This window comes from Triticum aestivum, chromosome 7B (assembly GCF_018294505.1).
Source record: "Triticum aestivum cultivar Chinese Spring chromosome 7B, IWGSC CS RefSeq v2.1, whole genome shotgun sequence".
NCBI lineage: Eukaryota > Viridiplantae > Streptophyta > Magnoliopsida > Poales > Poaceae > Triticum > Triticum aestivum.
The window spans coordinates 285,361,061-285,385,249 of record NC_057813.1 but is presented as its reverse complement, the minus strand read 5'-3'; the positions used below and the strand labels follow the sequence as shown (position 1 = coordinate 285,385,249).

Sequence of the window (24,189 nt, the reverse complement as noted above, 5' to 3'; positions counted from 1 at the left end):
TACCGCTTTGCTCAGCCCCTCTTATAATGTTGTTAGTTGCAGGTGAAGTTGAAGATTGCTCCATGGTGGACAGGATTATGTTGGGATATCACAATATCTCTTATTTAATTAATGCATCTATATACTTGGTAAAGGGTGGAAGGCTTGGCCTTATGCCTGGTGTTTTGTTCCACTCTTGCCGCCCTAGTTTCCGTCATACCGGTGTTATGTTCCTTGATTTTGCGTTCCTTACACGGTTGGGTGATTTATGGGACCCCCTTGACAGTTCGCTTTGAATAAAACTCCTCCAACAAGGCCCAACCTTGGTTTTACATTTTCCTCACCTAAGCCTTTTTCCCTTGGGTTTCCAAAGAGCGAGGGTCATCTTTATTTACCTCCCCCCGGGCCAGTGCTCATCGTGAGTGTTGGTCCAACCTGTCAGCCGCCGGTGGCCACCAGGGGAAACTCTGGGCTGGCCTACCGGAAGTTTGGACAATCCGGTGTGCCCTGAGAACGAGATATGTGCAGCTCCTATCAGGATTTGTCGGCACATTCGGGCGGCTTGCTGGTCTTGTTTTACCATTGTCGAAATGTCTTGTAAACCGGGATTCCGAGACTGATCGGGTCTTCCTGGGAGAAGGAATATCCTTTGTTGACCGTGAGAGCTTGTGATGGGCTAAGTTGGGACACCCCTGCAGGGTATAAACTTTCGAGAGCCATGCCCGCGGTTATGTGGCAAATGGGAATTTGTTAATATCCGGTTGTAGAGAACTTGACACCAGATTCAAATTTAAAATGCATCAACCGCGTGTGTAGCCGTGATGGTCTCTTTTCGGCGGAGTCCGGGAAGTGAACACGATTTTGGGTTATGTTTGACGTAAGTAGGAGTTCAGGATCACTTCTTGATCATTGCTAGCTTCACGATCGTTCCGTTGCTTCTCTTCTCGCTCTTATTTGCGTATGTTAGCCACCATATATGCTCAGACGCTGCTGCAACCTCACCACTTATCCTTTCCTTTACCCATTAAGCTTTGCTAGTCTTGATACCCATGGTAATGGGATTGCTGAGTCCTCGTGGCTCACAGATTACTACAACATTAGTTGCAGGTACAGGTTATGCGATGATCATGACGCGATAGCGATATTTGCTTGTTTTGGAGTTCTTCTTCTGCTTCTTCTTTGATCAGGGGATAGGTTCCAGGTCGGCAGTCTGGGCTAGCAGGGTGGATGTCGTTTGAGTTTCTGTTTGTGTTTCATCCGTAGTCGGATGTTGCTCTTATGTATAATGTTGTTGTATTCATGTGGCATTGTATGCCTTTTGTATGTATCCCCAACTATTATGTAATGGTACGATGTAATGATATCCACCTTGCAAAAGCGTCTCCAATATGCGCTTCTATCCTTGGTGGGACCTTCGAGTTCCTTTAGGATAGGGTCGCATATTGGGCGTGACAATGGTCCTTCAGTAGTGGCGGCTGCACTAGCTCTACATGTCGTTGTTCCTCAAAATCGCAGTTCAAGCAGAGAGACGGAGTGGCGCCGCGGCGGACGGAGGTCGCAGTGGCGCGGCAGGTGGCGCGAGGCGGGGCACAAGCGTGGTGGCAGCAGGAGATCGGACGTGGCGGTAACATGACAGGCAGAGCATCACGGGTCCGCCCGTGCTGTGTGTCGGCATCAACTCCGGGCCACATGCCGGGGCAGGACATGGCTTTCTTTGTATCTCCACCTGCTCCCTTCCAGGGAGGCCGTGTCGTGTCATGCCAGGCCATGTGCATCCTATTCGACGACGACGAAGCATGCAAGTTCATGGGTGGGAATCGTCGACCGTGCGGACGGCGACGGAGCGGTGGGAGGAAGGCGCGGTGTCAGAGATGGAGATGGGGCAGCTCCGTGTCAATGACACCATGGTCGTAGAAGAGATGGTGGTGGTGAGCTTAGAGGTGTTGTGGTGGTAGAATCGCAGGCTCATCGACGAGGCAAGCGAGTTTGGGCGAGTATAATCTTCTTCTTGAGGTACGAGGGCGCTGTGTTCATACATGTCCGCGCATGATGTGTATGTCTTCTTGAGATGGTTCATCTTCCTGCTGAGCATAGTTGCCTTGCAGTTTCTATACACACTGTTTTTTGCAGTTTCAATACACTGAAACATGGCCTTGGTGCTGGGCCTGCTGGCCCTTGGGCTATCGTACGTCGAGCCAGGGGTTTCACTCCCGTGTAGGGCTCCGCGCAAACGTGCCTACCACGCACGCGTACCTCCCTAATCCAGATCGCGAGGGGCGTGCTATGGCCGTGTTGCTGGGGAAAGGGACCGGCCAATCCCGAAAGCGCAAAGACGGCTCGCTCGCTCCGCCAAAGGGTGTGCGCTGTTGTTCGCTATCGATGATATCTGCCCTGCAGCCGCTGCTATGCAGGAATCCTTTTCTCTTCAGTTCTCAGTTACCGATGACCGTGTGCTCTGCGATGGCCTCGACAGCGTCCACTTCTTTACACGGGAGTAGTCCTTCCATCCAATGGACAACGATGCCAGAATGAGGTCGACAACTTTGGGGGCAGGCTCGGTTCAGTGCTCAAAATGAGGCTGGTGGAACGGGGCGGTTGCCGCCTTTGGGATGCTCGATGGTGCCGGCAGCCGGTGGCATGGAGGTTGTACTCGACACAATGTTGCTGAAGACGGGTCGTTGCTCGAACTCCCTTCCCTCGAAGGAGGGATTAAAAAAAAAAGATTATGCTGCCGTACTATTTTTCTTGGATTGTACCATTCTGCAGTCAAACACTTCCTCGGAGCTCCAACCGGCGGCAGTCACGTATTATGTCCGTGTGCATGAATACGCAGATAATTAAATTAATCAGTGTTCAGGTGCATGATATTATTACTTCGGACTAAAGTTACTATGGTGGGTTAACTGCGAGGTAGGTCAAGTAGTTATATATAGTTTGATACTAAGAAGAGAGAGTACGTTCTATATTTCATGAGTGCAAACTAATTTCATGTTGAACGCATTGCATGGATTCTGCTTTCTGTAAGTTGTGTGTGTATCAATTTTTTTACGGGGCATACTTTGAAGCCCAAGACATGTTATATTGCTCTAAGAAACAAGCATACTCTATTGCTCTGATGTTTTTAGAAAGCAAGCTCGCAAGTTACCACTCTCAAGGCAAAGAATAAGTTTTGTCACACAACTAAATCGATTTTAGAGGTTGTAAGTAGGCAGAAGAGAGAAGATCCACTCATGTTTTGGTATAACACCAGTGTTACTCGAAAAAACTAAAAGTTGTAGCAATAAGAACCCAAGATTGCTCTTTCCGGTGGAATTATAAGTTGAGTTCATCAAAATCCATTCGTGAAATGCCTGAGACTTAGGTGAGCACTTTTGTGCATACCCACAATAAATATGAAGGTCATGGTGCTTCTCAAAATGCATTGGGTGCTATGATTTGTCTCATCATTTTATCTTCCGAGCAAAATTAGACTGGATGGAGAGATGCACATCATGAATGCATGTACCCGTAAATTCAGTTGGGGAATGACAAGTTCCGCAGACACCTGTCATAAACTCATCATGCAATCCAGCCATTTTTCTTTCTGATTTATTTGCCTTGAAAAATTGTAATGGTTGATTCTCTATTTCTAAGTCGGTTTTTTGTGTGTGGATTTTTTTTACAGCCGCGTTGGTTATTATGAGATGGACGTGGTATTACCGAAATATGGCAGGGTATGAGGGCGCGTGTGCGCGTCGCGTCTTCCTTTCTGATTTGTCTATTTGATCAAACACATGTCCTCTCCCCTTGTATTGAGTGGTGGTTGGTCAGTGTATGGATAGAGGGTTGGGATTGATTTGATACGTGCATGTGTGTCTTCCAGTGTTTTCTCGGCGGCGGATTAGTACAGATGATTACAGTTTTCCCTTTTTTTTAGATTGTTTCTTATCTTCCTCTTAATTTATGGGTCGAATCTTCTCTGGTATATTCCCTGGAATACTCAAGATGCATATCTCAATCACACTGTCCCCCGCCCCCATCGACTAAGAATAACTCCAATAAATTTAACCAAGCCTATAGAACTGTCTGACTTAGTATCATGAAAATGATGATATTTTTATTCTTGTAATGTGGTATATGTACTTCACCGAATAAATCTATGTTCTGTTTCACTAGACATGATTTATCCATTAGTGCAGTTTTTACATCTCCATATCATGCATTCCATCGTTGTTGTCTTCCAAAGAACAGTACTTTTATATTTACATCACACCAATCTTCTACACTAGAAAAATCCGCTCGCAAGTTTAACTCTCTACAAAAAATACAGTCATTTTTGGTACTCCCTAAAAAAATTGTACTTCCATTACGTTCTTATGACACACTAAAGAACAGGAAACTGGGTTGTATTTTTTCCCAAATTACACAATACCATTCCTATTAAAACATTTCAACCTTTCTAGCCAACATCTTTACTTACAATTTATAGTCTACGTAATATTTTAGGCTTGAACCTCTTTTCGGCCCATCTGAAAAAATAAACACCAAATATTTCAAAAGACATGTGCACATTCTACAGTGAAAATACACAAAAACCAAGCCAAAAAATAGCACATACACACGTGTCGTATCGACGGGGGCGGCATGCCGCCGCGCGGGTATGGCTAGTAGGTTTACTTTTTTTTTGAGAGCAAGGATAGTTCTTTTTTTTTTGAGAACTAGCAAGGCTAGTTTTTTTTTTGAGAACTAGCAAGGCTAGTAGGTTTACTAGAAGAAGAAGCAGCAGCAGCCGCCGCCTCGTATTGGGCCGAGGCTTCGAGTTTTTCCCCTTTTGCAACGAACGCCTTTTTAGTTGGGCTCTTGAAGCTTTGCGGTCTCTGGGGTTTTCTCTGTTGGTAGGCCGGACCCAGTACTTTTCTCCATCGTGCCGCCAGTCCACTCGCCGCCGCCGTCCCCCTCTCGCTCCCTCTCCCTTTGTCGCGCCGCCGCCACCTCTCTTGTCTCGCCTGTTGCTACCTCAAGATGTGGGGCGGCGACGACGGAGGGACTCCGGAGGTCACCCTGGAGACCTCCATGGGATCCTTCACCGTCGAGGTACGGGAAGCCGGAAATTTCTCCTCCCTTCTTCTTCGCGTTGCTGGTGCTGACAGTTGGGTCGATTTTGTTGCTACGTGCTCCAACCCGGCAGATGTACCACAAGCACGCGCCCAAGACCTGCAGGAACTTCGTCGAGCTCGCGCGCCGCAAATACTACGACAACGTCGTCTTCCACCGCATCATCAAGGTCCGTAGTCACTTTCCCTCCATGCTCCCTTCTCGTCTGGCACGCAGGTTCTCTACGCCTGCTCCATTGGGCGAGCGGTGTTCCTTATCCGGTGGTGTTGATGCAGGATTTCATCGTGCAAGGTGGGGATCCTAGTGGAACAGGCAGGGGCGGCGAATCCATCTACGGGTGAGTACCAAATCCATTCCATCTTAAAATAGCTTTGTCTTTCTTCTCGGGTCGAGGTTATTCAAGTGTCACTCTAGGCTAGAGGAAGCTCGTTAATGCTGTTTACCGTTTAATCTGGATAAGTGTTAAGGCTGTGTTACAAATTAGCAATTGTGTAGCAATATCTCGGTTGCTGTTATATATAGCATTGTTTTTGGCCTGCCGGAATTTGTTGCTTGGCAAGAAGCTAAATATGTGTATTGTTCATCAGCCATAGGTTGGCAGTGTGAGGGTTGATTCGTTGTTGTTTGGATCCTAAGGTTGGTATATGGACATTGTTGCTTCCTTTGCAGAGCAAAATTTGAGGACGAGATAAAGCCAGAGCTGAAGCACACCGGGGCTGGGATTCTATCAATGGCAAACGCTGGTCCGAATACAAACGGAAGCCAGTTCTTCATCACTCTTGCACCTTGTCAATCACTGGATGGTGAGACTAGCATTTCAAAACTCCACCCTATGTTGTTGTTCTTGCCTGTTTGCTTTATTGGACCAGGGTTTGGGTTTTCCCCATGCCCCTCGAATTCGTTCCACACACATGGATTCGTCGATAGCTTTTTTCTGGTTCAACTGGAAACTTGGCAATGATAAGTGCCACTCGTCAGGTGCGTGGCACTCCGGCGCTGACGTTTTTCAATGGCAATTCCAGTCACACAAGGATGGCAAATTCCAGTGACACACGGCAAGTTTCTGTTAAAAATAAACCGAAGCACGAAAGTTGCTATGCGTGCCAACTAAAGTTGTCATCCTCACGTAACTAAACTTTTCATAAAAAATGTTCGGAGTTGCCATGTGCTTGTACCTGATGTTCGACAATTGTCAGGGTCCTTTATTTAACAGATTGATTAATTGGATGTCCTAATGATTACAGAGAAGTGGAACTAAGATGGCTTGATATTTAAGAGCATTTTGGAGAATTACTTTATTCTTCAAGCTTAATGCATATCGTCCTTGAAATATGGGACCAGCATAGCCATGTTTTCCTTGTCACTGCCAATCCTAGGAAATTTTACTAGCCAGGATCGGAAATATGAAATATGGTCACATCTGAACTGGACATCGTAGATTGTGCCACCTTACCGTTTTTCTTCTTCCTTGTGGGATTTTTTTGGTGAATACGCTTAGCAGCGTATCATTTCATTGATAGAAGGGAAAGAGAGATGTTAGTACAGGTTACATCCTCGCAGACGTACACTAGCAGGCGTCTGGGAGGATGCAGCGAGCAGGGGGGGGGGGAGGATGCTCAGCCTCATTACAGATGATCAGGTTACAGGAATAATAGCGGCTAATCCCTTGGCGCCGGCCTTAGCCCAGAGGCGAGCGTCATCCTGGATGGAAATCACGAGATCATCGGTGGAGGGGTGAAGGCCGTCGAAGATGACGGCGTTGCGGTGCTTCCAGATGGCCCAAGCGGTCAGAGCGACGATGGAGTTGAGCCCTTTGCGCAGGCCGCTCGGCGAGGTGTAGGCTGCGAGCGCCCACCAAGCGAAGAAGGTCGTCTTGCTGTCCATGGGCGGGGTGGTGAGCCGGCACCAAGAAAGAATTTTGTGCCAGGTGATCCTAGCGAACACACATCCAGATAAGAGGTGGTTGATGGATTCCGTCTCCTGATGGCAAAGGATGCAGGCAGGGTCTTGGGTGAGGTCGTGGCGTGCGCGGCGCTCGGCCGTCCAGCATCGGTCCAGGGAAGCAAGCCAGAGGAAGATCTTGTTGTTGATGGGGGCCCAGCTCTTCCAAAGTAGCTTCCAACAAGGCGGGGTAGTGGATCCGTGGAAGAGGGCTTGGTAGCAAGACTTGGTCGAATATATACCATTTGCCGTCCATCTCCAAGATATCCGGTCGGGCGTGGGGGTGAGGGTTACGCCTTGAAGCTTACGCCAAAGATTGACGTACTTGAGGACCTCCGGGAGCCCTAGCGTGTCGTTGATGTCGCGAATCCAGACCTGCTGCTCGAGGCCCTTGCAGACCAGGGTGCGCCGCCTGCGCCGGCTCGGCACGAAGGAGAGGAGGCCGGGGGCAAACTCGAAGATGGCCTGCCCGTCGAGTCAGTGATCGCTCCAAAAAAGGCAGGTCCTCCCGTCACCCAGGTGCCAGGATGTGGATGCACGGAAGAAGCGGCACGCCGCATCGTCAATTGGCTGAAGGTGGTGCCATGGGCGCGAGGAGTCGGTGGCCTTGAGCCAAAGCCAGCGGCAGCGCAAGGAAATGCCGGTGAGATGCAAGTCGCCCACGCCCAGTCCACCGAACTCAATAGGTCGACAGACTCGCGGCCAGCTAACAAGACAGTTGCCGGATCTGGCGTCACGCCGGCCGTGCCAGAGGAAGTCACGGATGATCCGCGTGATCTTGTTGAGGATAGTCGGGTTGATGGCAATGGCCATGAGGATGTGCACAGACATGGCGGAGAGCACGTGGCGCACCAGAGCAAGACGCTCGCCGCGGGTCAGGAGCGCGGCTTCCCAGGTGGCCAGCTTCCTCGTGAGTTTGTCCACGAGCGGCAACAAGGACGAGGAGGGTGTCTTGTGCACGGACAGCGGGAGGCCCAGGTACACCAAGGGGAAGGTGGTGATTGCACACGCGAGCGTGGAGTCGATGGCCGTGGTCACCTCCTCGTCGAAGCGGATGGGTGTGGCCGAGCACTTGAGAAAATTCGTGCGGAGGCCCGAGGCGTCGCCGAAGACCCGGAGCAGCTCGCGGATGGTGGCGAGCTTGGTGGTGGTCGGGTGGCAAAAGACGACCACGTCGTCGGCGTACAGGGAGATACTGGAAGCGGCGTGACGGGTGCTCAGCCGTTGAAGCATTCCCGCGCGAACCGCGTGCTGAGGAGAGAGTTCAGGGTGTCGACCACGATCGCGAAGTGGAACGGGGAGATGGGGTCGCCTTGGCGGAGACCGCATGCATGATCCACGGGGGGGGGGGGGCGTTGATGAGGACTCGCGTGGACGCGGTGGAGACTAAGATGCACACCCATTCGCACCAGCGATGCCCGAAGCCAAGGTGCCGGAGTACTTGGAAGGAGGAAAGGCCAGGAATCCGTGTTGAAAGCCTTCGCAATGTTGAGCTTGAGGAGGATTCGCGGGGCCTTGAGGTTATGGAGCAGGCGCGCCGTTTGTTGGACGAGAAGGAAGTTGTCGTGCATGCTCCGGCCGACGATGAAGGCGCTTTGGTTGGCGGAAACAATCTGACTCATCCTTGGCGCCAGGTGAAGGGAAAGGACCTTGGTGAAGAGCTTGGCGATGATATGAATCAAGCTGATCGGCCTGTAGTCGGAGAGCGCGGACGCGTCCGGTTTCTTGGGGAGTAGAACGAGCAATGCCTCATTGAGCTTCTGGAAGCCCATGCCATTCATCACGTATAGTTTGTCAAAGGCTTCACAGATGTCGGCCTTGTTCGTGGTCCAGCATGCGCTCAGGAATTCCGTCGTGAACCCGTCCGGTCCTGGTGCTTTGCCCGTGGGTAGCTGCTTCACGGCAGTCCAAATCTCATCTTCAGTGAATGGGTGCTCTAGGTCAAGAAGATCAAAGTGGCGAGGGTCGATGCCATCGAGGTCGACGGAGTGCTCCCTGTGGGTGGAGGAGCCCAGAATGGAGCTGAAATGCTCGAAAGCTGCTTTAGCCATGTCTACCTCGTCGGTAAGGACTTGCGTGCCCACCCGGATGCCGGCCATATAGTTCTTTTGCACGCGGTGGGCGGCCTGTATCTTGAGGAACGCGACGATGGTGTCACCCTCGTGGAGCCAGTTAAGGCGCACACGCTGCCGGGGAATAGAGCGCTCAAGGGAGGCGAGACCGAGGTAAGCTCGCTTGAGCTCATGGCGCAACCAGCCCTCAGCCGGCGTCAGGGGCCGACAATGTTGGGCAATGTCCAGGCGATAGATGAGCTTGCGCGCGATCTGCAGCTGCAGGGAGATGTTGCCGGTAGTGCGCGCGCCCCAACTCTGGAGACGATGTGCAGTGGCCTTGAGCCTGGCGTATATGCGCCGGAACGGGTTGGGGTCAGGTGGCACAGCGTTCCAGGCCTCGTGCACCGTGTCGTGGAAGCCAGTGAGCTTAGGCCAAAATCTCTCGAAGTGGAAGCGGCGCTTGCTCGTGCCGCGGGGCGCACAGTCGATGAGCAAGGGGCAGTGCTCGGAAGTAGTCGTAGACATGCATCAAAGAAGGTGTTGTGGGTTGATGGTCTCCCAAGACGGTGTGCAGAGCACGCGATCGTTGCGCACCAGGGTTGGGTTATTTTGCTCGCTAGACCACGTGTATCTCCTCCCGTGAAGATAGATGTCGCGAAGGGCGTGGTCAGCAATGAACCGACAAAAACGACTCATGGTGCGATGATTGAGATTGACGTTATTTTTGTCCGCGCAAGAAGTGATCATATTGAAATCGCCGCCGAGGAGCCAAGGGCCAGCAATGATATCGCGCAGGTCGTGGAGCTCGGCCATGAAGGCTAGCTTATCATCAACACCTTGCTGTCCGTAAACGCTCGTAAGCCACCATGGGGTTGCATTGGCGCCGAGGGAGACGGTGGCAGAGACGTGGAACGCTTCCACAATGGGGTTGGCTAGGGCGACACGGTCGCTACGCCAAGCCAAAAGGACCCCCCCTCGCGTACCCGAGGCGGGCAAGAAGTAGAAGTCCGAGAAGGAGGGACCCAAGGTCTCAATCACAGTCGACAACGAGACCAAACTCATCTTAGTTTTCGAGAGACATAGGATACAAGGATCGGTAGGAGCGATGACGGAGCGGACGGCGGTGCGCTTAGCACGACTATTGAGCCCGCGCACGTTCCAGAAAATAATCTTGAGGCTATGATCCATGGGAGGGATGGGGGGGGGCGGAGAGGGAGATGCGAGAAGCGCATCAGACCTCGACCAAGCGAGAAGCAGCCGGGACGACGCCGTCGAGCAGCCCGGGAGGGACAGTCCACCCTTAGAAATCGGCGAATGCGAGGACAATATCACCGGCGAGAGGCCTGGCGAAGAAGTTGTTGTAGCGGGCAAGTGCCTCCTCCGAGATGGGCCCATCATCGCCAAGTAGCCCGAGGCGCCGAAGAAGAACGCGCTTCGCCTTTGTCTCCGAATCCAGGCCGCGATCACCCTTGGTCAGACGTCCACTGCGTCGTGGCGTAAAGTTGGGCGGCACGGCTCCATGTTTGCGGCGCACGGAGGGAGTCTCAAGAACGGGGGAGGGGCACGTTGTGATGGAGTTGATGTAGCTTAGGACCTCAGCGGGAACCGGGCAGGATGCATGGCTGTTGGAGGTGAAGATCGGCGTTTGGGCGTGTGCCTGCATGGCCTCGGGAGGGGGTGCGCAATCAGCAGCTGCGCGTGGGCCAGTTGCATGCGGAGGGGATGTAGCCATGCAGATCATGGGTGAGGCGCTGGGGCCCGCCACATGCATCGGGGGTGGGGAGGCGTCGCGCGTTGGTTGGGAAGCGGGGTCAGCCTGCAACGTCGGAAGGATACGGATGACAGCCCGGCAACCAGGGTGGGGCGCGGGATCCGAGGCGTTGACCCGCTCAGGCATGGGATCAGGTGGCAGCTCAGAGTTGGGGCCCGCCGAACCTGTTGGGGAACGTTGCAGAAAATTAAAATTTTTCCTACGGTTTCACCAAGATCCATCTATGAGTTCATCTAAGCAACGAGTCAAGGGAGAGAGTTTGCATCTACATACCACTTGTAGATCACGAGCGGAAGCTAGCCAAGGGGATGGTGATGATGGAGTCGTACTCGAACGTGATTCGGATCACCGATGTCCAAGTGCTGAACGGACAGCACCTCCGCGTTCAACACAAGTACAGGACGGGAGACGTCTCCTCCTTCTTGATCCAGCAAGGGGGAAGGAGAGGTTGAGGAAGATTGCTCCAACGGCAGCACGACGGCGTGGTGTAGTTGGTGCAGCAGTACTCCGACAGGGCTTCGCCAAGCATATACGGAGGAGGAGAGGTGTTGGGGAGGGGAGGGGCTGCGTCTTGGCTTGTGTTAAGCTCCCATGCGCCTCCCCACTATATATAGGGGTGGAGGGGCTGGTTTCTTGCCCTCCAAGTCCATTGGGGCGTTGACCAAGGTGGGAGGAAAGAAATCCCATCATTTCCTTCCCCACCGATTGTTATCCCCCCTTTTTAGGGATCTTGATCTTATCCCTTCGGGATATGATCTTGTTCCTTCTAAGGGGGGATCTTGGTGCGCCTTGACCAGGGGTGTGGGGCCTTTCCCCCACTACTCACGTTCATGTGGGTCCCCCCATGCAGGTGGGCCCCACTCCGGAACCTTCTAGAACCTTCCCGGTACAATACCGAAAAATCCCGAACATTTTTCGGTGGCCAAAATAGGACTTCCCATATATAAATCTTTACCTCCGGACCATTCCGGAACTCCTCGTGACGTCCGGGATCTCATCCGGGACTCCGAACAACATTCGGTAACCACATACAAACTTCCTTTATGACCCTAGCGTCATCGAACCTTAAGTGTGTAGACCCTACGGGTTCGGGAGACATGTAGACATGACCGAGACGTTCTGCGGTCAATAACCAACAGCGGGATCTGGATACCCATGTTGGCTCCCACATGCTTCTCGATGTTGTCATCGGATGAACCATGATGTCGAGGATTCGATCAAACCCTGTATACAATTCCCTTTGTCAATCGGTACGTTACTTGCCCGAGACTCGATCGTCGGTATCCCAATACCTTGTTCAGTCTCGTTACCGGCAAGTCACTTTACTCGTACCGTAATGCATGATCTCGTGGCCAACACTTTGGTCACCTTGAGCTCATTATGATGATGCATTACCGAGTGGGCCCAGAGATACCTCTCCGTCATACGGAGTGACAAATCCCAGTCTCGATCCGTGTCAACCCAACAGCTACTTTCGGAGATACCTGTAATGCACCTTTATAGTCACCCAGTTACGTTGTGACGTTTGATACACCCAAGGCACTCCTACGGTATCCGGGAGTTACACGATCTCATGGTCTAAGGAAGAGATACTTGACATTGGCAAAGCTCTAGCAAACGAACTAAACGACCTTTGTGCTATGCTTAGGATTGGGTCTTGTCCATCACATCATTCTCCTAATGATGTGATCCCGTTATCAACGACATCCAATGTCCATAGCCAGGAAATCATGACTATCTGTTGATCACAACGAGCTAGTCAACTAGAGGCTCACTAGGGACATATTGAGGTCTATGTATTCACACGTGTATTACGATTTCCGGATAATACAGTTATAGCATGAATAAAAGACAATTATCATGAACAATGAAATATAATAATACTTTTATTATTGCCTCTAGGGCATATTTCCAACAGTCTCCCACTTGCACTAGAGTCACCAATCTAGTTACATTGTGATGAATCGAACACCCATAGAGTTTTGGTGTTGATCATGTTTAGCTCGCGAGAGAGGTTTAGTCAACGGATCTGCGACATTCAGATCCGTAGGTACTTTGCAAATTTCTATGTCTCCATCTTGAACATTTTCACGGATGGAGTTGAAACGACGCTTGATGTGCCTGGTCTTCTTGTGAAACCTGGGCTCCTTGGCAAGGGCAATAGCTCCAGTGTTGTCACAGAAGAGTTTGATTGGCCCCGACGCATTGGGTATGACTCCTAGGTCGGTGATGAACTCCTTCACCCAAATCGCTTCATGCGCTGCCTCCGAGGCTGCCATGTACTCCGCTTCACACGTAGATCCCGCCACGACGCTCTGCTTGCAGCTGCACCAGCTTACTGCTCCACCATTCAACATATACACGTATCCGGTTTGTGACTTAGAGTTATCCGGATCTGAGTCGAAGCTAGCGTCGACGTAACCCTTTACGACAAGCTCTTCGTCTCCTCCATAAACGAGAAACATGTCCTTTGTCCTTTTCAGGTACTTCAGGATATTCTTGACTGCTGTCCAGTGTTCCTTGTCGGGATTACTTTGGTATCTAGCTACCAAACTCACGATAAGGTTTACATCAGGTCTGGTACACAGCATGGCATACATAATAGATCCTATGGCTGAAGCATAGGGGATGACACTCATCTCTTCTTTATCTTTTGCCGTGGTCGGTGACTGAGCCGAGCTCAATCTCACACCTTGTAACATAGGCAAAAACCCCTTCTTGGACTGATCCATTTTGAACCTCTTCAAAATCTTATCAAGGTATGTGCTTTGTGAAAGACCTATGAGGCGTCTCGATCTATCTCTATAGATCTTGATGCCTAATATGTAAGCAGCTTCTCCAAGGTCCTTCATTGAAAAACACTTATTCAAGTAGGCCTTAATAAAAAGGGCAACCTGGTGCATGTAGCTCCCGCTTGCGCAGGGTCCAGGGAAGGGTCCGACCACTTTGGGTCTATAGTACGCAGCCTTTCCCATCAAGTAGGCCTTAATGCTGTCTAGAAATTCTATATTATTTCCCATCAAGAGTATGTCATCTACATATAATATGAGAAATGCTACAGAGCTCCCACTCACTTTCTTGTAAACGCAGGCTTCTCCATAAGTCTGCATAAACCCAAACGCTTTGATCATCTCATCAAAGCGAATATTCCAACTCCGAGATGCTTGCACCAGCCCATAAATGGATCGCTGGAGCTTGCATACTTTGTTAGCGTTCTTAGGATCGACAAAACCTTCCGGCTGCATCATATACAGTTCTTCCTTAAGATGCCCGTTAAGGAATGCTGTTTTGACGTCCATCTGCCATATCTCATAATCATAGTATGCGGCAATTGCTAACATGATTCGGACGGACTTTAGCTTCGCTACGGGAGAGAATGTCTCGTCGTAGTCAATCCCTTGAACCTGTCGATAACCCCTAGCGACAAGTCGAGCTTTATAGATGGTGACATTACCATCCGCGTCTGTCTTCTTCTTAAAGATCCATTTGTTTTCTATCGCTCGCCGATCATCGGGCAAGTCTGTCAAAGTCCATACTTTGTTTTCATACATGGATTCTATCTCGGATTTCATGGCTTCAAGCCATTTGTTGGAATCTGGGCCCGCCATCGCTTCTTCGTAGTTCGAAGGTTCACCGTTGTCTAACAACATGATTTCCAGGACGGGGTTGCCGTACCACTCTGGTGCGGAACGTGTCTTTGTGGACCTACGAAGTTCAGTAGCAACTTGATCCAAAGTACCTTGATCATCATCATTGGTTTCCTCTTCAGTTGGTATGGGCATCACAGGAACATTTTCCTGAGCTGCACCACTTTCCTGTTCAAGAGGTAGTACTTCATCGAGTTCTACTTTCCTCCCACTTACTTCTTTCGAGAGAAACTCTTTTTCCAGAAAGCATCCGTTCTTGGCAACAAAGATTTTGCCCTCGGATCTTAAGTAGAAGGTATACCCGACAGTTTCCTTAGGGTATCCTGTGAAGACGCATTTTTCCGACTTGGGTTCGAGCTTTTCAGGTTGAAGTTTCTTGACATAAGCATCGCATCCCCAAACTTTTAGAAACGACAGCTTAGGTTTCTTCCCAAACCATAATTCATACGGTGTCGTCTCAACGGATTTAGACGGTGCCCTATTTAAAGTGAATGTAGCTGTCTCTTTAGTGTATCCCCAAAATGATAGCGGTAAATCAGTAAGAGACATCATAGACCGCACCATATCCAATAGAGTGCGATTACGACGTTCGGACATACCGTTTCGCTGAGGTGTTCCAGGCGGCGTGAGTTGTGAAACGATTCCACATTTCCTTAAGTGTGTGCCAAATTCGTGACTTAAATATTCTCCTCCACGATCTGATCGTAGGCACTTTATCTTTCGGTCACGTTGATTCTCCACCTCATTCTGAAATTCCTTGAACTTTTCAAAGGTCTCAGACTTGTGTTTCATTAAGTAGAGATACCCATATCTACTTAAGTCATCAGTGAGAGTGAGAACATAACGATATCCTCCGCGAGCCTCAACGCTCATTGGACCGCACACATCGGTATGTATGATTTCCAATAAGTTGGTTGCTCGCTCCATTGTTCCAGAGAACAGAGTCTTGGTCATCTTGCCCATGAGGCATGGTTCGCACGTGTCAAACGATTCATAATCAAGAGACTCTAAAAGTCCATCGGCATGGAGCTTCTTCATGCGCTTGACACCAATGTGACCAAGGCGGCAGTGCCACAAGTATGTGGGACTATCGTTATCAACTTTACATCTTTTGGCATCTACACTATGAACATGTGTAATATTACGCTCGAGATTCATTAAGAATAAACCATTGACCATCGGAGCATGACCATAAAACATATCTCTCATATAAATCGAACAACCATTATTCTCAGACTTAAATGAGTAGCCATCTCGTATTAAACGAGATCCAGATACAATGTTCATGCTCAAACTTGGCACTAAATAACAATTATTAAGGTTCAAAACTAATCCCGTAGGTAAATGTAGAGGCAGCGTGCCGACGGCGATCACATCGACTCTGGAACCATTCCCGACGCGCATCGTCACCTCGTCCTTCGCCAGTCTCCGTTTATTCCGCAGCTCCTGCTGTGAGTTACAAATATGAGCAACGACACCGGTATCAAATACCCAGGAGTTACTACGAGTACTGGTAAGGTACTCATCAATTACATGTATATCAAATATACCTTTGGTTTTGCCAGCCTTCTTATCTGCTAAGTATTTGGGGCAGTTCCGCTTCCAGTGACCCTTCCCCTTGCAATAAAAGCACTCAGTCTCAGGCTTAGGTCCATTCTTTGACTTCTTCCCGGTAACTGGCTTACCAGGCGCGGCAACCTCCTTGCCGTCCTTCTTGAAGTTTTTCTTACCCTTGCCCTTCTTGAACTTAGTGGTCTTATTGACCATCAACACTTGATGTTCTTTCTTGATTTCAGCCTCTGCTGACTTCAGCATCGAGAACACTTCAGGAATGGTCTTTTCCATCCCCTGCATGTTGTAGTTCATCACAAAGCTCTTGTAGCTTGGTGGGAGCGACTGGAGGATTCTGTCAATGACCGCCTCATCTGGGAGGTTAATGTTCAGCTGGGTCATACGGTTGTGCAACCCAGACATCTTCAGGATGTGCTCACTGACAGAACTGTTTTCCTCCATCTTACAACTTTAGAACTTGTCGGAGACATCATATCTCTCGACCCGGGCATGAGCTTGGAAAACTAGTTTCAGCTCTTCGAACATCTCATATGCTCCGTGATGCTCAAAACGCTTTTGGAGCCCCGGTTCTAAGCTGTAAAGCATGCCGAACTGAACGAGGGAGTAATCATCAGCGCGAGTTTGCCAAGCATTCATAATGTCTTGGTTCTTTGGGACGGGAGCGTCACCTAGCGGTCCTTCTAGGACATATTGTTTCCTGGCAGCTATGAGGATGATCCTCAGGTTCCGGACCCAGTCCGTATAGTTGCTGCCATCATCTTTCAGCTTGGTTTTCTCTAGGAACGCGTTGAAGTTCATGTTGACATGAGCGTTGGCCATTTGATCTACAAGACATATTTGCAAAGGTTTTAGACTAAGTTCATGATAATTAAGTTCTAATCAAATTATGAACTCCCACTCAGATTAGACATCCCTTTAGTCATCTAAGTGTTACACGATCCGAGTCGACTAGGCCGTGTCCGATCATCACGTGAGACGGACTAGTCATCGTCGGTGAACATTCTCATGTTGATCGTATCTTCCATACGACTCGTGTTCGACCTTTCGGTCTCCGTGTTCCGAGGCCATGTCTGCACATGCTAGGCTCGTCAAGTTAATCCTAAGTGTTTTCGCTGTGTAAAACTGTCTTACACCCGTTGTATGTGAACGTAAGAATCCATCACACCCGATCATCACGCGGTGCTTAGAAGCGACGAACTGTAGCAACGGTGCACAGTTAGGGGAGAACACTTCTTGAAAATTTTTGTAAGAGATCATCTTATTTACTACCGTCGTCCTAAGTAAACAAGATGCATAAACATAATAAATATCACATGCAATTATATAGTTGTGACATGATATGGCCAATATCATATAGCTCCATTGATCTTCATCTTCGGGGCTCCATGATCATCTTGTCACCGGCTTGACACCATGATCTCCATCATCATGATCTCCATCATCGTGTCTTCATGAAGTTGTCACGCCAACGACTACTTCTACTTCTATGGCTAACGCGTTTAGCAATAAAGTAAAGTGAGTTACATGGCGTTCTTCAATGACACGCAGGTCATACAAAAAATAAAGACAACTCCTATGGCTTCTGCCGGTTGTCATACTCATCGACATGCAAGTCGTGAATCCTATTACAAAGAACATGATCTCATACATCACAATTCATCATTCATCACAACTTCTGGCCATATCACATCACATGATCAATCGCTGCAAAAACAAGTTAGACGTCCTCTAATTGTTGTTGCATCTTTTACGTGGCTGCAATTGGGTTCTAGCAAGAACGTTTTCTTACCTACGAATAACCACAACGTGATTTTGTCAACTTCTATTTACCCTTCATAAGGGCCCTTTTCATCGAATCCGCTCCAACTAAAGTGGGAGAGACAGACACCCGCCAGCCACCTTATGCAACTAGTGCATGTCAGTCGGTGGAACCGGTCTCACGTAAGCGTACGTGTAAGGTTGGTCCGGGCCGCTTCATCCCACAATACCGCCGAAGCAAGAAAAGACTAGTAGAGGCAAGTAAGATGACAAAAAATACGCCCACAACAAAATTGTGTTCTACTCGTGCAAAGAGAACTACGCATAGACCTAGCTCATGATGCCACTGTTGGGGAACGTTGCAGAAAATTAAAATTTTTCCTACGGTTTCATCAAGATCCATCTATGAGTTCATCTAAGCAACGAGTCAAGGGAGAGAGTTTGCATCTACATACCACTTGTAGATCACGAGCGGAAGCTAGCCAAGGGGATGGTGATGATGGAGTCGTACTCGAACGTGATTCGGATCACCGATGTCCAAGTGCTGAACGGACAGCACCTCCGCGTTCAACACAAGTACGGGACGGGAGACGTCTCCTCCTTCTTGATCCAGCAAGGGGGAAGGAGAGGTTGAGGAAGATTGCTCCAACGGCAGCACGACGGCGTGGTGTAGTTGGTGCAGCAGTACTCCGACAGGGCTTCGCCAAGCATATACGGAGGAGGAGAGGTGTTGGGGAGGGGAGGGGCTGCGCCTTGGCTTGTGTTAAGCTCCCATGCGCCTCCCCACTATATATAGGGGTGGAGGGGCTGGTTTCTTGCCCTCCAAGTCCATTGGGGCGTTGGCCAAGGTGGGAGGAAAGAAATCCCATCATTTCCTTCCCCACCGATTGTTATCCCCCCTTTTTAGGGATCTTGATCTTATCCCTTCGGGATATGATCTTATTCCTTCTAAGGGGGGATCTTGGTGCGCCTTGACCAGGGGTGTGGGGCCTTTCCCCCACTACTCACGTTCATGTGGGTCCCCCCATGCAGGTGGGCCCCACTCCGGAACCTTCTAGAACCTTCCCGGTACAATACCGAAAAATCCCGAACATTTTTCGGTGGCCAAAATAGGACTTCCCATATATAAATCTTTACCTCCGGACCATTCCGGAACTCCTCGTGACGTCCGGGATCTCATCCGGGACTCCGAACAACATTCGGTAACCACATACAAACTTCCTTTATGACCCTAGCGTCATCGAACCTTAAGTGTGTAGACCCTACGGGTTCGGGAGACATGTAGACATGACCGAGACGTTCTGCGGTCAATAACCAACAGCGGGATCTGGATACCCATGTTGGCTCCCACATGCTTCTCGATGTTGTCATCGGATGAACCATGATGTCGAGGATTCGATCAAACCCTGTATACAATTCCCTTTGTCAATCGGTACGTTACTTGCCCGAGACTCGATCGTCGGTATCCCAATACCTTGTTCAGTCTCGTTACCGGCAAGTCACTTTACTCGTACCGTAATGCATGATCTCGTGGCCAACACTTTGGTCACCTTGAGCTCATTATGATGATGCATTACCGAGTGGGCCTAGAGATACCTCTCCGTCATACGGAGTGACAAATCCCAGTCTCGATCCGTGTCAACCCAACAGCTACTTTCGGAGATACCTGTAATGCACCTTTATAGTCACCCAGTTACGTTGTGACGTTTGATACACCCAAGGCACTCCTACGGTATCCGGGAGTTACACGATCTCATGGTCTAAGGAAGAGATACTTGACATTGGCAAAGCTCTAGCAAACGAACTAAACGACCTTTGTGCTATGCTTAGGATTGGGTCTTGTCCATCACATCATTCTCCTAATGATGTGATCCCGTTATCAACGACATCCAATGTCCATAGCCAGGAAATCATGACTATCTGTTGATCACAACGAGCTAGTCAACTAGAGGCTCACTAGGGACATATTGAGGTCTATGTATTCACACGTGTATTACGATTTCCGGATAATACAGTTATAGCATGAATAAAAGACAATTATCATGAACAATGAAATATAATAATACTTTTATTATTGCCTCTAGGGCATATTTCCAACAGAACCGTCCATGGCAGAAGTTGGGTTGTCGCCAGTCGAGGACTGGCGCGACACGAGGGTGGGATCACGCGGTGGTGACGCGGGTGGGGCCTCGATCTGAAGAAGCTGGTTGGTGGCGGGAGGATCCGAGGCGGGCCGGGGCGGGGAACGAGGATTGGGACCCGAATAGTTGTCGGCGGTTGGATTGGGGGCGACAGGTGGCTCACCAAGGAAGGCCAGCGTTTGAACAGGGAGCGCGCCAGGGGCTTGGCCCGTAGCGGCAGGCGTCCTCGACAGCCTTTGACGAACTGGGGGCCCATGGTTGACACTGCCAACAACAGGATGGGGCCCCAGCACACCTTGCCACCCACGAAACGGAGGGGGGCCAGCATGACGGCGGCGCCGATGCCGGCCGGGCGGCGGTCGGTGGCAGGCGGCGGGAAGTCGTGCCGACGGGGCCAGGCCTCAGGGAGAGGGGGAGGGCCCGGGGCCGTCGTCGCCGCTCTGCTCGGCGGGCGGAGGTGGAGGGGCGGGGAAGCGGTAGTCATCGACATGGCGCACGTGAATAGACACTGGGAAACACAGCATCTGCACGGCGAAGCGGTTGACCAGGTCCGGGTTAGCACCGGCGAGGTCGTCGGGCTCGGCCAGAAGGAGCTCGGAAGTGCGTGGAATCGTGTCGGGGTTGGTAGTCCAGGTCGTCAGCCGGAATACCGACATGTCGCTGCCGTACAACGTCTCGGGAGCAAGCCGGTCAACTAGGCAGAACGGGGCAAGGAGCTGCACGGCAGAGGAGATGTCCTAGCCATGTTTCGGGATGCCGGTGATCTCGATGTCGACGAAGATGTAGAGGGAGACCGGCTTGGCCCCGGCGAGGCGACTCCAGGGGTGAATGATCAGCCGAAACATGGCGGCGCGGATGGGTCTCGCGGCCACGAGAGCACGGGTGGCGGCATCCCGGAAGCGTACGAGGAACTCGTCGTCGCGGCGACGGTGGACGGAGAAGGCTGCCGGCGCGAGCTGGAAGTGCTCGCACAGCTCGCGAGCCACATCAGCGGCAGAGACCCTAGAACGGTTCCCAGCGACGATGGCAATCAGGGCAAGGCCCAGAGCGCGCTCAGCCTCCTCCAACCGAGCGGTGCGGGGGAGGTAGCAGACGGCGCCTGCCGGCCGCTGGGCGGGGTGGCCCGACAGGGAAGTGGGCGCGGCCAGCGCGCAGGTGCCGGCGGAGCCGCGGGGCGAGGGGGTGACCGAAGGAGGTGGCGTGGGAGTGACCGTGGCGGAGGAGGTGGTGGTGGCGGCGATGGAGACCGAGTACGAACCCAACCTAGGCCCGGAGAATGCGGGTGGGGATGGGCCTGCAACGCTCGAACCCGAAGATCCGGCGGAATGGGGGGACGACGGGCGCGTGCGCTTGGCCGCCGGCACGCCCTCCGAAGAGGACGAGCGGGGGGGGGGGGGCGTGTAGAACCTCGCGATGTGGCCGAAAAAGCGACAGCGGCGACAGCGCACGTCCTTCTGGCACTCAAAGCGCGGGTGCCCGGTGCCGAGGCAGCGCGGGGACGAAGGGGGGCTGCGGACGCCATGGTCGTCACGCCGGTGGTGGCGCAGACCACGAGGGCGTGGGCGACGACGGCTGCCTGCGACCTCCCAACCACCGCCATCAGGGGCGGCGTCCCCAGTCTCATGCACAACCCGGTGCCCCTCGGAGCGAGGTCCGGGACGCACGGCGGGCGGCGAGAGCTGGGGAGGAGAGGCCGGAGGCGAGCAGAGGGCGAGGCCGGTGGTCGGACTCCGCAGAGGACGGGCTGGATTCCATCCAGCGGCGTTCGTCGGGCCTGCCGCCTGCAGCTGGGGAAGGAGGGGAAGAGGGAGAGGCCATGGGGTGGGCGACGGGGAGGTGGCCGACGGCGGCCGGAGTGGCTGCCGGTGGATCTGGGGCTGGGGCGCGGGGGCTAGGAGCGGGCTAGCAAGGTGTTCCCCCCACTATGACTAGCCTAAGTCACCGGTGGACGGAGAAGGCCGCCGCGAGCTGGAAGCGCTCGCACAGCTCGCGAGCCAAGTCAGCGGCAGAGACCCTAGAACGATTCCCGGCGACGATGGCAATCAGGGCAGGGCCCAGAGCGCGCTCAGCCTCCTCCAACCGAGCGGTGCGGGGGAGGTAGCAGACGGCGCCTCCCGGCCGCTGGGCGGGGTGGCCCGACAGGGAAGTGGGCGCGGCCAGCGCGCAGGTGTCGGCGGAGCCGCGGGGCGAGGGGATGACCGAAGGAGGTGGCGTGGGAGTGACCGTGGCGGAGGAGGTGGTGGTGGCGGCGATGGAGACCGAGTACGAAACCAACCCAGGCCCGGAGAATGCGGGTGGGGATGGGCCTGCAACACTCGAAGCCGAAGATCCGGCGGAACGGGGGGACGACGGGCGCGTGCGCTTGGCTGCCGGCGCGCCCTCCGAAGAGGACTGGGGGGGGGGTCGTGTAGAACTTCGTGATGTGGCCGAAAAAGCGACAACACACGTCCTTCCGGCACTCAATGCGCGGGTGCCCGGTGCCGAGGCAGCGCGGGCACTCCCCGGGGCGCGGGGAGGAAGGGGGGCTGCGGACGCGCCCGCCATGGTCGTCGTGCCGGCGGCGGCGCAGACCACGAGGGCGCGGGCGATGACGGCTACCCGCGACCGCCCAACCACCTCCATCAGGGGCGGCGTCCCCAGTCTCGTGCACAACCCGGTGCACCTCAGAGCGAGGTCCGGGACGCACGGCGGGTGGCGAGAGCTGGGGAGCAGGCTGGGGAGGAGTGGCCGGCAGAGGGCGAGGCGGTAGGAGCGAGGCCGGTGGTCGGACTCCCCTCCTTCCATCCAGTGGTGTTCGCGGGGCCTGCCGCCCGCAGCCGGGGAAGGAGGGGAAGAGGGGGAGGCCATGGGGTGGGCGATGGCGCCGGAGTAGCGGTTGGCGCGACGGGGAGGTGGCCGCCGGTGGATCTGGGGCTGGGGCGCGGTGGCTAGGAGCGGGCTAGCGAGGTCTTCCCCCTACTATGACTAGCCTAAGCCACCGTGGCCAGATCCTCCCTTGTGGGAATTGTCCATGTTGAGCTTTGCATAATCAAATTGTTCTTGCATGCCAATGAACTAACGTAATTTTAATGTTCCAGGTAAGCACACAATTTTTGGGAGAGTATGCAGAGGAATGGAAATTGTTAAGCGCCTTGGAAGTATTCAGACCGACAAAAATGATAGGTAACACTTCAACTATATCCATATGTTTATATGACCACACCAGGCAGCGAACCCCATGCACACTAAGGCTTGCTGTATATCTATCTATTATTTTGTGTAGATGCAAATGGCACATGATCTCTCATCTCAATTCATCTATGGTGTCCAGTATTAACCATGGGATCGAGATTTGAAAGTTTCCATGGAAACCAATGTTGTTGAAGTGTTGGATCTAACTCGGATTTATTACTTTGTTCAGGCCCATCAATGAAGTGAAAATCCTGCGGACTGTTGTTAAAGATTGAAGCACGGCTGTTGTCATGAAACTCTTAATCTTTGGTTGTAGCTGTTTCACATGAGCATGTGTTCCCAGTTTGACTGGGAGGTCTTGTAATGTCAACTCGTACTTTGGTGTTCCTTTTTTTAACGATGAATCTTGCTTGCATATGATCATTTGACGAGTACCAAAAAAATACTCCCTCCGTCCGAAAATACTTGTCGAAGAAATACATAAAAATGAATGTATCTAGAACTAAAATACATCTAGATACATCCATTTCTCCGACGAGTATTTCCGAACGGAGGGAGTATATGATTAGTTATCTTTGCTGTGCACCGTGCCATATTATATTCCCTCCGTTCGGAATTACTTGTCTCGGAAATGGATATATCTATAATTAAAATATGTCTAGATACATTCATTCCTGCGATAAGTAATTCCGAACGGAGGGAGTACTTTGCTAAACCATTCCTCCACGGCAGGTTAACCGACACTGTTTTACACGGGAAACGACAGATTTTACTATTACCATTTGTCAGTTCCCTTATCTGAAGAAATGGAGCTCCCTGTTTCCGCGTTTCGGATGGTTTTCGAGCCGTTGATTGGTTATCCTGCGGCTCTCCTGTCACAATAACAGTTCGACGGCATGATGCCCTCTCGCTCGTTGATTATTCATCGGACAGCCTGGAGAAGCTGCCGCGTCATTGTTCACTTTCCGGCACCTTCTCTCTGTTCGCTTTTCACCCGCTCATCTGCTCTCCATTTCCCTGCAAAAAAATTTAAAAAAATTTGCTCTCCATTTCAGGTTATG

The 24,189-nt window shown here is 51.7% G+C and overlaps 1 protein-coding gene across 2 annotated transcripts; it reads left to right on the top strand.

The window, feature by feature from the left end:
- Window positions 1-4,798: 4,798 nt before the first annotated feature.
- Window positions 4,799-23,551, top strand: LOC123160267 (peptidyl-prolyl cis-trans isomerase CYP18-2). Of its 2 annotated transcripts, none has more exons than XM_044578070.1 (6): window positions 4,799-5,052; window positions 5,147-5,242; window positions 5,349-5,410; window positions 5,743-5,876; window positions 23,035-23,119; window positions 23,358-23,551. In XM_044578070.1, the coding sequence occupies exons 1-6, from the start codon at window positions 4,981-4,983 to the stop codon at window positions 23,401-23,403; spliced, it is 495 nt and encodes a 164-aa protein (XP_044434005.1). In that variant the 5' UTR covers window positions 4,799-4,980; the 3' UTR covers window positions 23,404-23,551. The 2 variants fall into 2 exon arrangements, with proteins under 2 accessions (XP_044434005.1, XP_044434004.1); XM_044578069.1 differs by having other exon boundaries at window positions 23,220-23,551.
- The last annotated feature ends 638 nt before the right edge of the window (window positions 23,552-24,189 follow it).